At 44.2% G+C, this 18,695-nt stretch overlaps 1 protein-coding gene across 13 annotated transcripts in view; it reads left to right on the top strand.

Moving 5' to 3' along the window:
- The first annotated feature begins 2,614 nt into the window (after nucleotides 1–2,614).
- DOCK5 (dedicator of cytokinesis 5) overlaps nucleotides 2,615–18,695 on the top strand; it is a 240,180-nt gene continuing 224,099 nt past the window's right edge. For 7 of the 13 annotated variants that reach the window (XR_012332393.1, XR_012332391.1, XR_012332389.1 and 4 more), the window contains exon 1: nucleotides 2,628–3,192. Coding sequence is in view for 5 of the 13 variants with exons in the window: in XM_033857647.2 (XP_033713538.1) it covers nucleotides 3,150–3,192 (43 nt within the window). In the remaining 8 variants the exon portion in view is untranslated. Of the gene's footprint in view, nucleotides 3,193–18,695 lie in introns of all 13 variants that reach the window. The other 6 variants (XM_033857647.2, XM_019941308.3, XM_073805832.1 and 3 more) reach the window with 6 other exon arrangements.

Genomic DNA, 18,695 nt, shown 5'->3' with positions numbered 1-18,695 from the left:
TAGCTCCTCTCTGAAGTACCCAGATAATTGTGTCTGATGCACATTTCCTGAGTTGTTTTACAAATGCTAAAACCCACACCAAATGGAAGAAGTTAACTACTTGATGACCAAGAGCACGTAGCCCCCAGGCCTACTGGGGCCTAAGGATAGATAGATGATGTTAACCACTGCCCTGTTAACTCACCATCAATCAACCAATCAGAGAATTGTGCACGAGCTGATCACACACCCTGGGATGCCCCTCCCTCTTTTGGCCTTTTAAAAATGTTTTGATGCAATCCATGGGGAATTTAGGTGTTTTGAGCACTAGCTGTCCTGAACTTCTTGCTTGGTGCCCTGCAATAGATGCTGCACTTTCCTTCACCACGACCCGGTTTCAGTAGATTGCTTTACTGCACATGGGCTAACAGACCCAGGACCACCCATTCCTATCTTCTTAGGGTTATCCTTGACCTGTCTGGTATCTCACACAAGGAGGCAAGATCCAGAGTTTCTAGGGCCTGAAGCCTATACAGTCAGGCTCTTAAATAATACAAACATAGATCGATAGATGATAGATAGATCCACCAAACTTTTGAAAAACATATGCTGATGAAAGTACACTGAGGGGTCCGGAAGCCTCCCTCAGTAAATCCCCTTCTGCCCACGCTACCCTCCAGTTGTTTCTACCTTCAACATATGCCAAGAACCTCTTTTCCATCTCCACCCCTAACATCTTGGACCCAACTACCTTCATGTCTTGCCTGAACTACTGAAATAGCCTTCCAACCATCTGATCTTCCTGCATCTTCCCTGGTGTCTTTACAGTCTATCCATCCCACAGCAGGCAAATTAGATTATGTCCTTGCTTGGTTCAACATCCCCCCCAAATTCTTTTTCATAGCAATATATAAAGTCCTCCCTATGCCTTTCAGGGTCCTGCTTTATTGGTTCACCCTATGTCTCTTGGAACAAGTTCCCTCCCATACCCTGCCCCTTACTAACACCTCTTGCCACCCAGGAATCCTTGCTGTTTCTCCCTGGTTTTGGAACCAGCCAAACATGCCCCCTGGCTTTTGCATTTGCTGTTCTTGATGTCTGAATACTTTCCTCTGAAATCCTCACTTCCTGCAGGTCTGCACTTCAAGGTCACTTTAGCAGAGATGCCTTCCCAGACCACTTGATATAAAACTGTAGTGCACAGCCCCCTCCAACACACACATCTGATCCTCCTTGCTTTGGATTTTTCTTTACAGGCTTAGCCTCATTTGACATAATTTGTTCATTGTTTTACTCTCCTCCTCTAGACTATAAGCTCTATGAGGGTAGGGATTTTTTCTTTATTCACTGCTGTGCCTCCATTCTTAGAACAATGCCTGACACCTAGCAGGCACTTAATAAGTATTTATGGAAAGAAAAAGAAATTACCTAACCTGGGGAGTTAGGTTAATCATGATGTCATTGGAAGAGGAACATAAATTTGGGGGAGAGATGGTGGAATTCCTTCTGGATGTTAAGTCTCAAGTGACTGATTTCTTAAATTATCATTGCACTTGGTGAATAAATACCAATTTGGTGGTGGAGAAAACAGGAAGCCCTAGGAGTTACCCGCCATGAACAAAACCTTGAAAAAAAAATTGTCAGTTACAAAGTTTGGTAACTTTGCAAAAAGTTACCAATGTTAAATGCACTGTCTTCAATGAAGTTTCAGTCTATTTCACTACATGTTGATTTCATCTTCCTTTCGTGTTCCGAATAGACAGACTACAAGGGCAAAACAGTGTCTTTCAAGAGGCAGTTTCTCAGACGGTGAACGTAAACCAGCTGCTAATTTACTCTGAGGTTTTACTTCTAGAGGTGAGGTAGCAAGGGGGCCCACTCCCGCCTGGGATTCAGATCCAATCTTCATCCTTGAGGTCTCTCCAGGAGGAACTGAGTTCCGGGAGGAGAGTTTTCAGAGGACGCCCACAGTTTAGGGCAGTTCAAATGAGCAGTCCCTGCGTTTGGTTTTCTCCCAACAATACAGCTAGTGAACGAGAGCGGCTTGGATGTGCTTGGTTCCCTTCTCCGCAGGGACGCTCTTTGGGCTGCTGGGCTGTTGGAAAAGGTCTTTGTGTCGGGCTTTTCCCTTGAGCATGAGGGTCTGAGTTTCTTCAGCTGGGTCTGAATATCTTCAGCTGGGGAAGAGTCCGGGTGTTTCGGGTACACAGGATTTCCAAGTCAGGGCTCTCTACATAATTTTCCCACAGAGGCTCCCCTCGGAAACTATTTGATACTTCTGAGGAGCCCGGCTCCCTTGCATGAGTTCTTTATTTACCAGAAGACAAATGTTCCTGCCTTGAAGGCTATAAACAGTGGCCACAGGAGATCATGTCTGCCCTGGAGTCCGGCTTCCGGCTCTCGTGGTGTCAGCGAAAGCTCTAGGGGGTGAACGCAGTAGTCAACTGCTCATTCATTCAACAAATATTTATTGAGCGCCCGCGGAGTGCCAGGCACTGTGGGTGCCCCGGGGGCGAGAAACAACTCATCCTAGATCCTAGTTGCTTATTCACTCATCCTCGTTCCCCCAGATGCTCCGGCGCGCGCGGTGGGAGCGGACCCCGCATCCTCGGCCGCCCCGCCTGGGGGTGCCCGGCGCCTCCAGCGCAGCCCTCCGGACACCCGCGGCGGGGAACCCGCCCCCCGGGATCCAAGGGGTTTAGTCTGGGTGGGGAAGGCGGGGAAAAAAGCAAAACACCAGAAGGAAAAAAACTGTACCCCAGTCTGTGCTGGGGAACTGCTCCCGGGAAGTGCGCAAGGCGGAGCCAGCCCCGGCCGGGGAGAGCGCGGAGTACGGGGCGGGCCGGCGGGAGAGGCCGGGCGCCCGCGGGTCGGGGCGCGGAGGCGGCCTCGGCGGGCGGAGGGCGCGGCCTGCGGGAGGGGCCGGGGCGGTGCCGGGAGGGGCGCGCACGGCGCCGCGGCCGCCGGGCCCAGCAGGTGACCGCGGCCCGGGGTTGGAGCCGGAGCGTATCGCGGGCAGCGCCGCGAGGAGACGGCGCGCGGGGCCGGGCGAAGTTTGGCGGAACATGGCGGAAGAGTCCGGGGCGCGCAGGAGCGCGGCGCGGTGGCAGCCGGAGCCCTGGGAGCTGTAGCCGCCGCCGCCGCCGCTGCCGCGGGGCGAGGTCGCCGCCATGGCCCGCTGGATCCCGACCAAGAGGCAGAAGTACGGAGTTGGTGAGTGCTCGCCCCACCCCGCCCCCGACCCGGCCGCCGCCAAGTTCGCGGGAGCGGCCCTGCCCCGCGCAAAGTTGGGCGGCGGACGCCGGGCCACTCGGTGCTCGCCTGCCTGGGACCCGGCTCCGTCTCCCGCTGCCCGCGGGGGCGCTGAGAGGGATCGGCTCCAGCTGCAGCCGTCCCACAGAGCGGGCGGTGGGAGTCGGAGCCCTCTCCGGGAGCCCCGTGGGGGAAGTCATCCTGGGTTTGGGGAATCCGGGTGGCTAAAAGTGCAGTTGGGCTCCGGGACTGGCAATCCTGCCCCCGAACCCAAAGCTGCAGCGCTTTGCAGCGTAGAAACGTGCAAAGTGAGGGCGTTCGCCTGTGGTTCATTTGGGGCACCCAGGTCTGGTGCTCGCCCCCCTCCTCCCTGTCCGTGTGGCTTCATTCAGTACTTTGTAACCAGCCGAGGCCGGCAGAACGCGAAGTCGGCTGGCTGCCCCAGTGCTTTCTGCCCTCCCTCTTCGTAGGTTCTCTCTGAAACCTAAAGAGAAGAGTTGGGGGTAGGAAGCCGCCCTCCCCTCGTTCCTTCCAGGCACTGGGATCCTGATAGCAGTTGTAAACTGATCGGGAAACTCAAGTTGTGGTGTGGAGGTGATGGAAGCGACAGGAAGTGTGTGGCATGGGGACGGGGGTGGCTGGCCCCCGGGGCTGGTTGTGCGGACAGTCATCCCCTACCGGAGCGTGTATGGGGAGGATTTCAGACTGCCTTCAGAATTCCGATCCCGTCGTGGGATTAGATCGAGGACGTTTTATTAAGAAAACTATGACAGGTCCCATGCTAGGCACTTGGCATTCATAACAGCGGTGCTGGAGGGCCCCCAGGATGCGTGGGGAATTGCTTTTGTATTAGTTTCGATCCGAAACAAGTGGATGAGCGGGTTTTGACCCAGGTGAAAAACCTTGGTCCTACTTTTATCAAGGGGTGAGGTTGCTGAGGTCTTGTGGGAAGACTGCCACTTAGCGGGGCAATTACAGTGGCTATTAGGCTTGGGTGCGATTCTCTAGTATAAACACAGTTGTGTGCGTTGAGAATTTTATCACTTCCTGTCAGGGTCATTCATTGGGCCTATTTGGAAGTTAGTCTTCGACCTCACTCCCATCCCGCCCCCATTTTTTTCCTCACCTCAGTGGTTACTAGGGAGCGGTCCCTGAACCTGTTCTATACTTTCTGACGACTACGTCTGTTTCAGAGATACTGTATCTTAACATCTCTATGTGCATTTCAACTCTGTAGTCAGTTACAAAAAACAAACCCACCTTCTCACATTGATTACTTTTAGATTGTGATCCTTTATGTATATATGTGTGTGTGTGTGTGTATATAATAACATGCATGTAATGCCTTGTTTTCCCTCTGTTGCAAACACTTTCTTTCCTTTAAATTTCTTTTAGAATCCTTGCACTCTCCTATGGTTGTAACTCAGAAATGGGTGCATGTTGTTACTTCTGCTCCAGACCATCCCCCTCTTGAATCGGTCATAAAATTTCAGACAGGTGTTCCTCATCAGGTACCAGTAAGTAGCCAGTAGTTGTGGAAATGAGTCGGAGTCAGTTTCTTTATTTGTGAGGGTTATTGGGTACTAACTCCTAAATTAAAGTAGATTTAGCAATACCTAATCAATAATTACTACTCACAAAAAAGTTATCAGTTCTAATTTTGTTTAACAGGAGAAACGCTTTCCAAAACTATTATGACTTTGGTGTAGTTAATGCAAACATATCCGAAAAATGTGGGTTTTATTGCCGTAGTCATAGGAACAAGGAGGGTATTTTCTCTTTTTAATTTTTCTTTCTTATTTTTTTTCCTGTTCTAGAGTCTGTTATTTATCATCAGACAAGAAAAGTGAACTGAATTTCCAAAGCACATGTGGTAGCAAAATTGCCCCAAGATATAATTTGGGAAATTTATTTCACTAGACACAAAAGGTTCTGATTAATCTGGATTTGACACAAGGGCCCACTGTTAGGACAGATGAGCTGATGAGATCAATGTCCATTGTTTATTCCTAAAACACATGGTGGTTCATATTACCTCCATGCTTGGAAGCCTTCCTTGACCTACCGGGGTAATGTCTAAACTGAGCCCAGTTTTCAAGGTTCTGAGAATCCAGTTCAGCAATATCTTCACAAACCATCTCTCTCACAGCTTCTTCCATCAACCCTCCGGCGCAGACACTGCCCTTCTCCCTCTTGTGCAATATCCCATGGAGAGTCCCTCCTTTGGGACTTTGCTCCCCTGTGCTTGTCCCCTGTTCAGAGTGCCCTCCCACCTCTGCATCCCACAATCTGGCCTTTCACCCAGGCCTCAAAGCCCTACCCATTGCCTCCTTCAGATTTGGTGTTCCCCGGACCTCCTAACCTTCACGCCTCTCCCTCACCATTCCTACATTTTATTACTTATCCTTTGGTTCAGTGAATCAGAAGGTTATGGTTTTGTATTCCTGTGACTCGAGAGGGACACCGCTATGGAACATGCGTTCAGTAACTGGCTGTCCTTGGCGTTGGGGTGGCGTTCTAAATTGCCAACCTAATTTCTATGATGATTTAGTGCAGTTTTTTTCCCCATTAGGTTTCAGCATCTCATTCACTCCAATATGACTTTTATTTTGTTCTGTTAGATCCATCCCTCCATCCGTTAGATGGATGAAGCGTTAGATGGATGAAGCGAGAGCCTTCAGTCTGTCTTTATCTTTGCAAGTAAAAAAAAGGAGGTGTGCTGCTGAGAAAACAGGCATGGAGTATACAGACTTGCTTAAATATGATTGGGGAAACTGGCTTGTTGGACTTATGGTGGGGGGATTATTGTCCTTTCTGAGGGTCTGCTGGACAGATTTCGTTTCTGCTGGAAGGAAACCATGTGATGGCCGTTTTGAAGCATGTTAATGACTTACAGCTCCTCTGCGTGAGGGTAGTGTTTGATCTCAGTTTGAACTGTGCACGGTGAAGCTAGCTGTCTCTACTTATCTTGGTGCCACTATTGGCTATCCCTGACAGCTAGATTTTTCTACAGGGACTGAAATGCAACATGTCTGGGCTTTCTTATTTCTTCAACTGTTGACTCAACCTCTAGCATCAGGTGGGCTTAAATGACCTATTGTCGGTTATCGGGTAATAGGACCACAGACTTGGTTCTTTAAACTTCTGGGCCATTAGTGCCCTGATGTGAAGTGCTGAGTGCTGAGGGCTGCCCCACAGCCATGGAAAACTCTTTTCTTTCTCCCTTCATTTTTTTTTTCTTGTTTTCTTTTCCTTTATTATTTCTCTCATTTTGCGTGTTTTAAGATATGAAGGTGGAAAACTTTTATTTAGATGTTAAGCAAACAGTGATACATTTATCGAAACATTTCTTAAGTCTGTTCCCAAACAAGCTGTTTCTATTAAGAACAGACCCAGATTATGTTGATGATGGAACCTTTGCAAAATCATTCATTATTGTTGGGTGGGATTTGTCCTATACGTTTTTATATTGTGATAAAAGGTAGTTAGGGGGAATATTTGCTTCACTGTTAGCTTTTCGACTATTTCGCTGTGCTAGGCCCAGTTAGTCTAAGAGCATTTAACTTTGTAGATTCTCAAATGTTAGTGTAAAAACCCAAACCGGATTCTTGTGCTTTGTTAATGCACTGAGGTGTGCTGTGGGTCCCCATTCGGTTCTTCCTCACCACCGGCACCGTGTTCCATAGACTCTAGCTGGAGGGGTGGAATTTGGTCTCAGAATGATTAGTTCAGTTCCCTTTTAAAGAGAGGAACTTGATGCCTAAAGAGGTAAAGTGAATTGCTTAACATAAGTTGTTCTTACTTTTTTGGTTACATGAATGCCTTTGGCCAATCAGGTTAAACCCTTAAGGTGGCCCACTTTCTCAGAACAATGTTCTTAATTGCATAAAGTCAAATATGAAGGACTGAAAATTGAAGCCACCTGTAATTGAACTACAGCTGTCAAGATAGTTTTCAAAAATTTGTGATATTGTAATATATGTGCTTCTTTATTAATGCATAATAACTACCCTACTTTTGAATTAGTGATGAGCATATACAATTTTTCAAGATATCTGTAGTAACCATAATATAGGAAAATGCCTGTGATTTCTTTAATAAATTTTTTATTGGAGTAGAGTTGATTTACAATATTGAGTTAGTTTCAGGTGCACAGTAAAGTGAATCATCTATACCTATACATATATCCATTCTTTTTCAGATTCTTGTCCCATATAGGTTATTACAGAATACCGAATAGAGTTCCCTGTGCTATACAGTAGGTCCTTGTTAGTTATCTATTTTATATATAGTAGTGTGTATTTGTTAATCCCAATCTCCTAATATATCACTTCCCCCTCAACGTTTCCCTTTTGATAACCATAAGTTTGATTTTAAGATCTGTGAGTCTGTTTTTGTCTTGTAAAAAAGTTCATTTGTATCATTTTTTATTAGATTCCACATATAAGTGATATCATATGATATTTGTCTTTGTCTGACTTACTTCACTTAGTATGATAATCTCTGTGTCCATCCATGTTGCTGCAAATGGCATTACTTCATTCTTTTTTATGGCGGAGTAATATCCCATTGTGTGTATATTCTACATCTTCTTTATCCATTCCTCTGTCGATGGACATTTAGGTTGCTTCCATGTCTCGGCTGTTGTAAATAGTGCTGCAATGAACATTCGGGTGCACGTATCTTTTCAAATTACTGTTTTCTCCAGATATATGTCCAAGAGTGGGATTGCTGAATCATATGGTAGTTCTATATGTAGTTTTTAAAGGAACCTCCATACTCTTCTCCATAATGTTTGTACCAGTTTACATTCCCACCAACAGTGGAGGAGAGTTTAATTTATTTTTTAATTGAAGTACAGTTGATTTACAGTGGTGTTAGTTTCAGGTGTATAGCAAAGTTATACGTATATATATCTTTTCTTTTTCAGATTCTTTTCCATTACAGCTTATTACAAGATATTGAATATAGTTCTCTGTGCTCTACAGTAGGCCCTTGTCGGTTATCTATTTTATATATAAGACACCTGTGATTTCAGTTGAGGCCAGCGTCAGCAGTAACACCTGTGGTTTATTGCCTCTGGTCATCATTGAAGTAAATGCTGAGTGTCAGAAAACAGAGATGTAGCTTTTTTTCCCTTTTCAAGTCCATGGATCCTCTGAATTTGAACACAGATTAAGAATCCTTGGCTATGAAGATCACACAGCTAGTTAGTTACAGAACCAGTTAGTAACATGACCAAGCTAGATATTATACAATTGTAATGAATTGAAGAAGTCCTTGCCCTAATACATTCATGTTTTAACAACATTGAGGCTGAGAATAAAAGGAATAGAGAATTAATATTTATTAGGCATTTACCTCATGAAAGGCACTGTTCTGAGCCCTTTATTTCAGTCTGTCCCAGGTACATGTGGGGCTCTTGGAGACACTTTCGGGTGGCCCATGAGGTTAAAACTTTTTTGGTAACAATACTAAGATGTTATTGGCCTGTCTTTACTCTGTTCTGGTATGAGTATACAGTATAGTTTCCCAGAGGCTACATTGAGTGTGATACTGGGACAGATAGAATGCAGAAGCAGGTATGAGAATACAAAGGCCTTTTGTGAAGCCAGACATCAAAGAGATTTACAAATATGCAAAGCAATGCTGCTCTTCTAAGTGTTTTTGTTTGGAAAAGTAGTTTGATCTAAAATATATATATTGCTAGCATGTATTGGGGTTTATTATGGTTACTTTAATTAACGAATAAGTATTTTTAAAATTTCTCGATTGAATTTCTATTATGATAAATAGTGACAGATATAACCCACATAAAAACTCTTTGGAATTCTCAATAACTTTTCAGAGTGTTAAAGGGGTTCTGAGACTCAAAACTTTCAACACTGCTGCTTTACACATTATTTCATTAAATCATTGTGATAATGCTGTAATTCTCATATATTGTCTCCTTTCCAGATAAGAAAACTAAGGTTCATGCAGGATAAATTTTTCATCCATATGCATATAATCTCACTCCTAAGCCCCAAATCAACTCCATATGTGTTTCCCAAACTTCTTGTTCATCTGTCACTTTGATCTCTGCCATGTCCAGTGTTGACGTGAAACAAATAGACTGCCAGTTAGTTCTCCAGCAAAAAATGGATTTATTCAGAATCAGCAAAGAATTGCAATTCAGGGTTTGCAACCCTCAGTGCGTCTGCAAGCCACATGCACATCCCTGCAACCAGGAGAGGAGAACTCTTTTATAGAGGGGAAAAGGAAGTTGGGAGGGCTGTAGTAAACAAAGAGTCCATTGGAGGAATTGAATGTTTGAGGTACAGTGGCTTTTCATTGGCTGAGTTGTGACAGGCTCCCACTGGCTGAGCTCTTGCCGGGCAAGAAGGGGAAGTCTTTCTTCCTGTTGGGCTCTGCTATCCTGTAGGGTGCCACGGCTTCCACTTCTGGCCTCCTGACTATTTTAATTGATGTTTCTGTTTCAGTATTAATTTTTACACCAGGTACTCTTGTGTAGCTGCTTCATGCCTATTGCCTTACCCATTTGCCTTCTCTTTTTTTGTTGTTGTTAGTTCGTAAGTATTAGAGCTTAATTTCTTTATCTTTTTTAAGATAAAAATAAATATAAGTAAAAGTTCTGATACTTTATTCTTGAGTCCCAAAGGACTATCTTATATACTCACTTTTGGAGGCTTACTTTTGAAGGAACCATCTCTTTCTTCCCCATTGAATTTATTATTTTTTTAATTTTTATTTTATATTGGAGTATAGTTGATTTACCATGTTGTGTTAGTTTCAGGTGTACAGCAAAGTGATTCAGTTATACATATACATATATCCTTTCTTTTCAGGTTATTTCAGGTTATTTTCCTGAAAATTGTTACAGGTTGTTACAGAATGTTGAGTACAGTTCTCTGTGGTATGCAGTAGGTCCTTGTTGATTATCTATTTTATATAAAGCAGTGTGTTTATGTTAATCCCAAAGTCCTAATTTATCCATCCCCCTCTACCTTTCCTCTTTGGTTACCATAAGTTTGTTTTCTAAGTCTGTTTTGAAAATAAGTTCATTTGTATCATTTTTTTAGGTTACACATATAAGTGGAATTTGTTATTTTTTACTTAATATTTTATGTTGCCTGTTTTTTTTTTTTGTTTTTTTTTTTTTGTGGTCCGCGGGCCTCTCACTGCTGTGGCCTCTTCCGTTGCGGAGCACAGGCTCCGGACGCGCAGGCTCAGCGGCCAGGGCTCACGGGCCCAGCCGCTCCGCGGCATGTGGGATCTTCCCGGACAGGGGCACGAACCCGTGTTTCCTGCATCGGCAGGCGGACTCTCAACCACTACGCCACCAGGGAAGCCCTGCCTGTTTTTTTATTTTTACTTAAAACAGTGATTGAAAAAGAAAACCTTACATTCCTGCCATTAAAGGGGAACCAGCATCACTTGCTCCAGAAAGTGGCAACCTTAAAAATAAAGGCAACAAAAATAAAATAGCAGTATATTGGATTCTGGCTCCATGCTGTTGGCCATCAAACCGTTTTCTCCATTAAAGAGGGAGGAGGCTGGTGCCCAACTTTCTCTTCGATATACTGTGGATTCTCGTTATTTGTGGTAGTTAATGTTCTGTAAAGTCCCCAAGAACACTGACTTAGCTAATATGTTACCATTGCTCCTAGGGGTAATACAAGGTCAGGTTCCTGTGAGCCTCTGGTCACGTTTTCATCAGCTGATCAACATATAACCATATGTCATGTGTGTTTCTGTTTAAGGTTTAAAGACCTTAAACAGAAGGTTTACATCGCTGATGCACTAACATTGAACTCACGGGCCCACGCCCTATATGTAAACTCAAGCCTGAAGGAAGCTTATCTAACACATGCATTTTCTCTGTAAGGTAAATCACAGCCTTTTTGGGCTTGGGAACACGACACAGCACTTCAGCACTATGCTTGGGGGCCATTTAAATAGCAAAATCATTAACAGAAAGCACAAAATAAGAAAAACATGGCACTAAAGTTAAGACCATGCGAAGGACTCTGGTTTACAGTGTGAGAACTGAAACAAAAAGGCAGTGTCCCCTTGTCCAACCTCAGATGGGAACTTGCATGTCACATTTTGCCCCTCTGCACATGACTGGGAATGACCTCGAAAGTACCAGGATGTTGATTTGGGGGTTAAGTAAATTTTAGCGAGTGGGAGAATTCACAAATACCATAGAATCTGCGAATAATGAGGATCAACCTGTAGTTAGGTAAAAAAGAATTAAAAATGGAATAACATTCCTGTATTATTCAGGCGTCTGTTGGAATAATCCCTCCTTAGAGCTTTCTGAGGACCCCAGCTAAAGACACTACTGTCTTGGGCTTCCCTGGTGGCGCAGTGGTTGAGAGTCCGCCTGCCGATGCAGGGGACACGGGTTCGTGCCCCGGTCCGGGAAGATCCCACATGCCGCGGAGCGGCTGGGCCCGTGAGCCATGGCCGCTGAGCCTGTGCGTCCGGAGCCTGTGCTCCGCAACGGGAGAGGCCACAACAGTGAGAGGCCTGCGTACCGCAAAAAAAAAAAAAAAAAGACACTTACTGTCTTTATGTCTCTCCTTTTCCCTAATTGTCCTATTTGTTTATTTGTTTGTGTTTACTGTCTGTCTCCCATACTGGAATATAGAGTTATGAGGACAGGAACTTTATCCTTTTCATTAGTGCTCCCCCCGCTCCCAGGATGGCACCTGGCACGTGGTCAGCACTCAGTAAATAAATGATGAAGGAATAAATGAATGCCGTTATCTACCTAAATTTGTCTTGTGTGCCGGAAGAGGAAATTTTCCCCCACGTTATGGAAAATTTTGCCCTACGTGCACTTCCAATGAGATACAGTCAAAAGCAGTAAGAAGGATTTCCCTGGTGGTGCAGTGGTGAAGAATCCGCCTGCCAATGCAGGGGACACGGGTTCGATCCCTGGTCCGGGAGACTCCCACATGCTGTGGAGCAACTAAGCCTGTGCGCCACAACTACTGAGCCTGCGCTCTAGAGCCTGCGAGCCACAGGTACTGAATCCTGTGCGCTTAGAGCCCGTGCTCCGCCAACAAGAAAAGCCACTGCAATGAGAAGCCCGTGCACTGCAACAAAGAGTAGCCCCTGCTCGTCACAACAAAGACCGTGCAACACAGCCCAAAATAAATAAATAAATAAATAAAAATTTAAAAAAATGCAATAAGAAAAGGAACATTTAAAGAATAGATAAAAGAGATTTAAGAACTGTTTAAGCAAAGGATTGTGTGAGCATCGTGGGGTGGGAAAGGAATTGAAATCCTGAATAATGCATTCTTGGGAAGGGAACAGTGGTAATTTGCTGCTGTTCCTTTTTATTTCTTCATTATTTGTGGAGGCTTCCTGGAGGAAGATGTGTTGTAGGATTGGCTAAATGGAAAGAAAAGGCTTGACCACGGTGGTGAATAGGGTTTAGGAGGTTCTGACTCATTGGATTAGTTCGTTGAGCACGAGTTGGAAAGGAACAGTGCAATCTAATGGAAGAAACAAGGCATTTAAATTCATCCGTTACTTCCCATTACCCAAAAGGAGTTGAGATGCCTTACGATAAGCACATCTATACTGTATGCAGGGTAATTAAACAAAAAATATGAGATCACAAGTAACGTGGAGAAGAAAAGTAATTTAGAGTACTGGTGAGGGGCTTTGAAGCAAAGGTAGTAGTTACTCAAAATTTACAGAAGGCTTTTTGTAGTGGTCCTATCTGCCTACATGTTAGCTGCAACTTAATTTGTGCTTTCTCCTCATCTAAATTTTCAGAAACAAACCAGTGGGGTTTCAGGGTAAGGACTCAAATCTCATTACAATGATTTTTTTCCATAAAGGAAAAATTTTCCAACTTCTAGTTTTTTCTCCAGCAATACCCAATATAATAACACAATAACTTTATACATATAAAATATTTTAGTACTGTCAAAAGAATAAGAAGAGGAATATGGGTCAAAATCTCTTATAACTCATTTCAGTTCTTCAAAATGAGTTGTAATAGAATTATAATAGAATTTGACCCCTATCTATGGGCCACAAACTTGAGTATGGTCACATAGTTTGTTTTTCACTAAATATTTAAAAGGAGGGAAAAATAGTTTTCTCCCTCACCAAATAGGTAAAATCACCTATGAAATGTGCGCTGTGTGTGGACATTAAAGGCTATGATAAATCCTTTGGGAGTCCTTTAACCTTGGTTTATAAGTATTAACTTCCAGCATACCTCAGGAATAATAGGGTTTTAGTTTTAAGCTTAAAAAAGTGCTTTTGAGATCAGGCTAAGAAATGCTTTTGAGGCAGAGATTTGGGTGAGCAAAAGCAGAGGATGCTTGCGTTAATTTAATTTTTCCAAGTGATGTCCAGGTCACGTCTTCTCAGAGCCTGGGCTGGCCATCAGCTCACTCAGACGATCGTCCGAATTGCTGGCAGCCAGTACCTAAGCAAGAGGCAAAAGTAATCTTTGGGGCTTCCCTGGTGGCGCAGTGTTTGGGGGTCCGCCTGCCGATGCAGGGGACACGGGTTCGTGCCCCGGTCCGGGAAGATCCCACATGCCGCGGAGCGGCTGGGCCCGTGAGCCACGGCCGCTGAGCCTGTGCTCCGCCACGGGAGAGGCCACAACAGTGAGAGGCCCGCGTACCGCAACAACAACAAAAAAGTGATCTTTGTCTTTTCACAAACCTCCGTGCCATCGCAAAGCTGCTGTTGTTCGGATGCGTCCACCTTTCTGGGTTGTGCCGTTTTCTCTTACATTTCCATGCTCCCCAAGGGACTGGAAGATGCCCAAGACGCCCTCTAAGAATCTTGGTTGTCTACTTTTTTTTTTTTTTGCGGTACACGGGCCTCTCACTGTTGTGGCCTCTCCCATTGCGGACCACAGGCTCCGGACGCGCAGGCTCAACGGCCGTGACTCACGGGCCCAGCCACTCCGCGGCATGTGGGATCCTCCCGGACCGGGGCACGAACCCATGGTCCCCTGCATCGGCAGGCGGACTCTCAACCACTGCGCCACCAGGGAAGCCCCTACTTTTCGTCTTTTAAAACAACTTGATACTGTACAGTCAGGGAACCATACTCAATATCTTGTAATAGCCTATAATGGAAGATAATGTAAAAAAAAAAAGGATATATATACGTATAACTGAATCAGTTTACTGTGCAGCTGAAACTAACACAACATTGTAAATCAACTGTATTTCAATTAAAAAAAAAACAAAAACTCGAGGGAAGGAAATTGCAGCAGAGATTGACTCCCTCTTGCAAATAACTCTTTGCTGACTCACCCAAGGTGAATGCATCCCCCCGACTGTTTTGTTACCTGTGTACCTGGGGCAGGATGCGTTGTCTTTTATTTGTACTTTCTGTGAGCCTGGAACTAGAGGGCTGTCACTCCCCAGCCTTCCTGCCACAGACCAGTTATAAGAATAAGTCATAGAAATCTAACTTGTTTGCCCTTTTGTGTCTAGAATCATAAAAGATTAAGAGCTAGATTCTCTATGTATCACCTCTTGGCTAACACTTTATTTTATTGGAAAAGTATGCCCCAGAGGCATAAAATGACTTCAGCAAAATCCCAGAGCTCGTAGCAAATGTCTTGCTTGTCTTAACTTGTCTTCTAGCTGCTTCCTTTTTCTTCATAACTCTGGAGAAAGTAAGTTTCTTTATCATGTCTACATAAGGTTCTTAAGAATAAGTTCTCTCCACACAGGAGGAAGGCTGTGTCATCCCTGGGTTTTTTCCAGGTGGAGGTTTTGTTATAAACAAGATCCAGCTATTAAATCATCTCCCCCCGTTTTTTCTGAGATATAAGTGACATATAATATTCTGTTTGTTTCAGGTGTACAGTATCATTTTTTGATATTTGTTTATATTGTGAAATGATCACACAGTAACTCTGGTTAGCATCAATCACCCCACAGAGTTACAAATTACTTTCTTTTTTTTCATGAGAACTTAAAAATTCTACTCTCTTAGTAGCTATTATTAACTGTAGTCAGCATGCTGTACATCACATTCCCAGGACTTATTTATCTTATAACTGGAAGTTTGTACCTTTTGACCACATTCACCAATCTCTCCTCCCCCAACCCCGCGTCCACCTGGCAACCACCAGTCTGTTCTCTGTATTTATGTTGTTGTGGTTTTTAGATTCCACATGTGAGTAATATTATAGAGTATTTGTCTTTCATTCTCTGACTTATTTCACTAAGCACAGCGACCTCAAGGTCCACTGATGTCATTGCAAATGGCAGGATTTCCTTGTATTTTATGGTTATTCCATATTTTTGTGTTAGTGTTTTTGTTTCCTTCAGGTAGATGCCCAGAAGCGGAATTGCTAGATCATATGATAGTTCTGTTTTCGATTTTTTTGAGAAACCTCCATACTGTTCTCCATAACGGCTGCACCAATTTACATTCCCACCAGCAGTGCACAGGGGCTCTCTTTTCTCCACTCTCGCCAGTGATCGTTATCTCTTGTCTTTTTGATAGGCCATTCTGACAGATGTGAGGTGAGATCTCATTGTGGTTTTGATTTGCATTTCCCTGATGATTAGTGATGTCGAGCATCTTTTGGCCATCTGTATGTCTTTGAAAAAATGTCTGTTCAGATCCTCTGCCCATTTTTCGATTGGATTATTTGTTTTTTTTTGTTTTTGATATTGAATGAGTTCTTTACCTATCTTGGACATTAACCCCTTATCAGATGTATGATTTATGAATATTTTCTTCCTTTCGGTTGGTTGCCTTTTCATTTTGTTGACGGTTTCTTTTGCCAAGCACCTTCCCCTTTTGAAGCGTTCTGGAAAGGGAGTGTGTTCAGAGGTCTGAGGCTGCAAAGTGGAAGTCATGCTGTGCGTTCTGTGGTGGTCACAATGTCTCAGGCCGGCAGCGGGCCCCATGTCTTTGGTCCTCAGCACTGTGGTGTTGACATTGATGTCAGTCACAAAATCAATAAGTAGCGTGACATTCTCGTGATGTTACAGGCATGTTTGAGAACAGGTGTTACTGTGGTTTACAAGGTGCTGATGGGCAAAGGGAGAATTGTGTATTGATCATAAAGGATTATAATTATAGTGCTGACCTGGAAGTGAAAGCCCATTGGCGTTCTTTTAGACTTGTGTTTTGAACAAAATGATGATGCTTTATTCTGAACACTTGACCTGGGAGCAGGTTGGGTAAGGCTCCTTGGCCTGACTGCCCTGAGCTTTGAGCTTCCTTCAGACCAGGTGCAGATAGCAGGTGCCCTTGCTCTTTACTGTGTTAAGCAGAGGAGACTGTGCCTCAGAGCATGACAGCATGATTCACTTTGGTTAGTTTCCATTTCTTAGGTCCTGAGGCACAGTGTCTGTGAATTACATGGTTATATACATATTTTTCAGTCAGTGGATACTAGAAGCATAGTTAAACATTTATTGTTTTTTTCAAATAAATTTGTTTATTTTATTTATTTATTTGGCTGCGTTGGGTCTTCGTTGCTGTGCGTGGGCTTTCTCTAGTTGTGGCGATCCAGGGCTACTCTTTGTTGCAGTGCGTGGGCTTCTCATTGCGGTGGCTTCTCTTGTTGTGGAGCACGGGCTCTAGGTGCACGGGCTTCAGTAGTTGTGGCACATGGACTAAGTAGTTGTGGCGTGCAGGCTCAGTAGCTGTGGCTCACGGGCTTAGCTGCTCTGCGGCATGTGGGATCTTCCTGGACCAGGGATCAAACCCGTGTCCCCTGCATTGGCAGGCGGATTCTTAACCACTGCGCCACCAGGGAAGCCCACATTTATTGGTTTTTAAAAAGGGATCCTAAGGCTTAAAAATGTTGGGAACTTTGGTATAATTGAAGTTCTAATGTGCTGGGTCTTTTTAAAAAATAATTAATTAATTAATTTATTTATGGCTGCATTGAGTCTTTGTTGCTGTGTGTGGGCTTTCTTTAGTTGCGGTGAGCGGGGGGGCCACTCTTCATTGCAGTGCGCGGGCTTCAGTAGTTGTGGCACGTGGGCCCAGCAGTTGCGGCTCGCGGGCTCCACAGCGCAGCTGTGGTGCATGGGCTCAGTTGCTCCGTGGCATGTGGGATCTTCCCAGACCAGGGCTCGAACCTGTGTCCCCTCCCCTGGCAGGAGGATTCCCAACTACTGTGCCACCAGGGAAGCCCCTGTACTGGGTCTTATAATAATACTGTGTGCGCAGTTCACCGTGATTTGAAAATCCAATTAAAATTGGTACAGCCTCTGTCAAATATTGATTTAAAAATGCACACACCTTTTGACTTAGCGACTCCATTTCTATGAGTTTGTCCTACAGATGTACTAACACATGTGAGCAATGGTATACGGACAGGATTATTCATGACAGCATTCTTTATAATAAAGACATGAAAGCAGCTTAAATGGGAATCAGTTGGGCATGGGTTGTTACTTATGAAACATGCATACAGTGGAACACCGTACAGCCATTAAAAAGAATCAGACTCAGTGACAGAGTGTCTGCTAAAGATGACGATGGCATGCAGTGATTAAAGGCTGATCTCTTCAAAAAGTGGTGCTGAGTTAGTTGGTTATCTATATTGAAAAAATGTACTGGACTCCTACTTAATGCCATATAAAGGATTGATTCCAAATGTCTGAAAGGTAAAACAGTGAAAGCTTTCAGAAAAGAAAAGCATAAGAGAACATCTTGACCTTGGAGTAGGCAGAGATTTCTTAAAGGGACACAAAAAACACTAACTTTAAAAGAAACACAAATTATCCTGAGTCATATTAAAATTAAGAACTTCTGTTCACGGAAAGACACCCTTAAGAAGAGATTAAAAAGACAACCCACAGAGTAGAACGAAGACAGTCCCAATACACATATCTAACCTGTTGTGAATATGTGCAGAAATATTAATCAATAAGAGAAAACAATAACCCAATTGAAAAATGGGAAAAAGACTTGAATAGGCATTTCACAAAAAATGATAATCCAAAGTCCAATAAATATTTGGAAAGGTGTTGATCTCCATGTGTCATCACAGAGATGCAAACGTACTGCTAGACAACTACAACCTCACCAGAAGGGCTAAATTGGGGGGAAAAAACCCCCACAAACAACCCCAAAAAACAGAAATTCCAACTGTTGGCAGGATCTATGGCAATAGGGAGCCTCATGCACTGGTGGGAGTGTAAATTGATGCAACCACTTTATTTTGTTTTGTTTTTTTATAAGTTTATTTTATTTTTGGCTGTGTTGGGTCTTCATTGCTGTGCGCAGGCTTTTCTCTGGTTGTGGCGAGCGGGGGCTACTCTTCGTTGTGGTGCGCGGGCTTCTCATTGCGGTGGCTTCTCTTGTTGCGGAGCACGGGATCTAGGCATGCGGGCTTCAGTAGTTGTGGCACGTGGGCTCAGTAGTTGTGGCACGTGGGCTCAGTAGTTGTGGCTCACGGGCTCTAGAGCGCAGGCTCGGTAGTTGTGGTG

The sequence above is a fragment of the Tursiops truncatus genome, chromosome 6 (assembly GCF_011762595.2).
Source record: "Tursiops truncatus isolate mTurTru1 chromosome 6, mTurTru1.mat.Y, whole genome shotgun sequence".
NCBI lineage: Eukaryota > Metazoa > Chordata > Mammalia > Artiodactyla > Delphinidae > Tursiops > Tursiops truncatus.
Note: the sequence above shows the minus strand (reverse complement) of the source record. Positions and strands in the feature narration are given on the sequence as shown.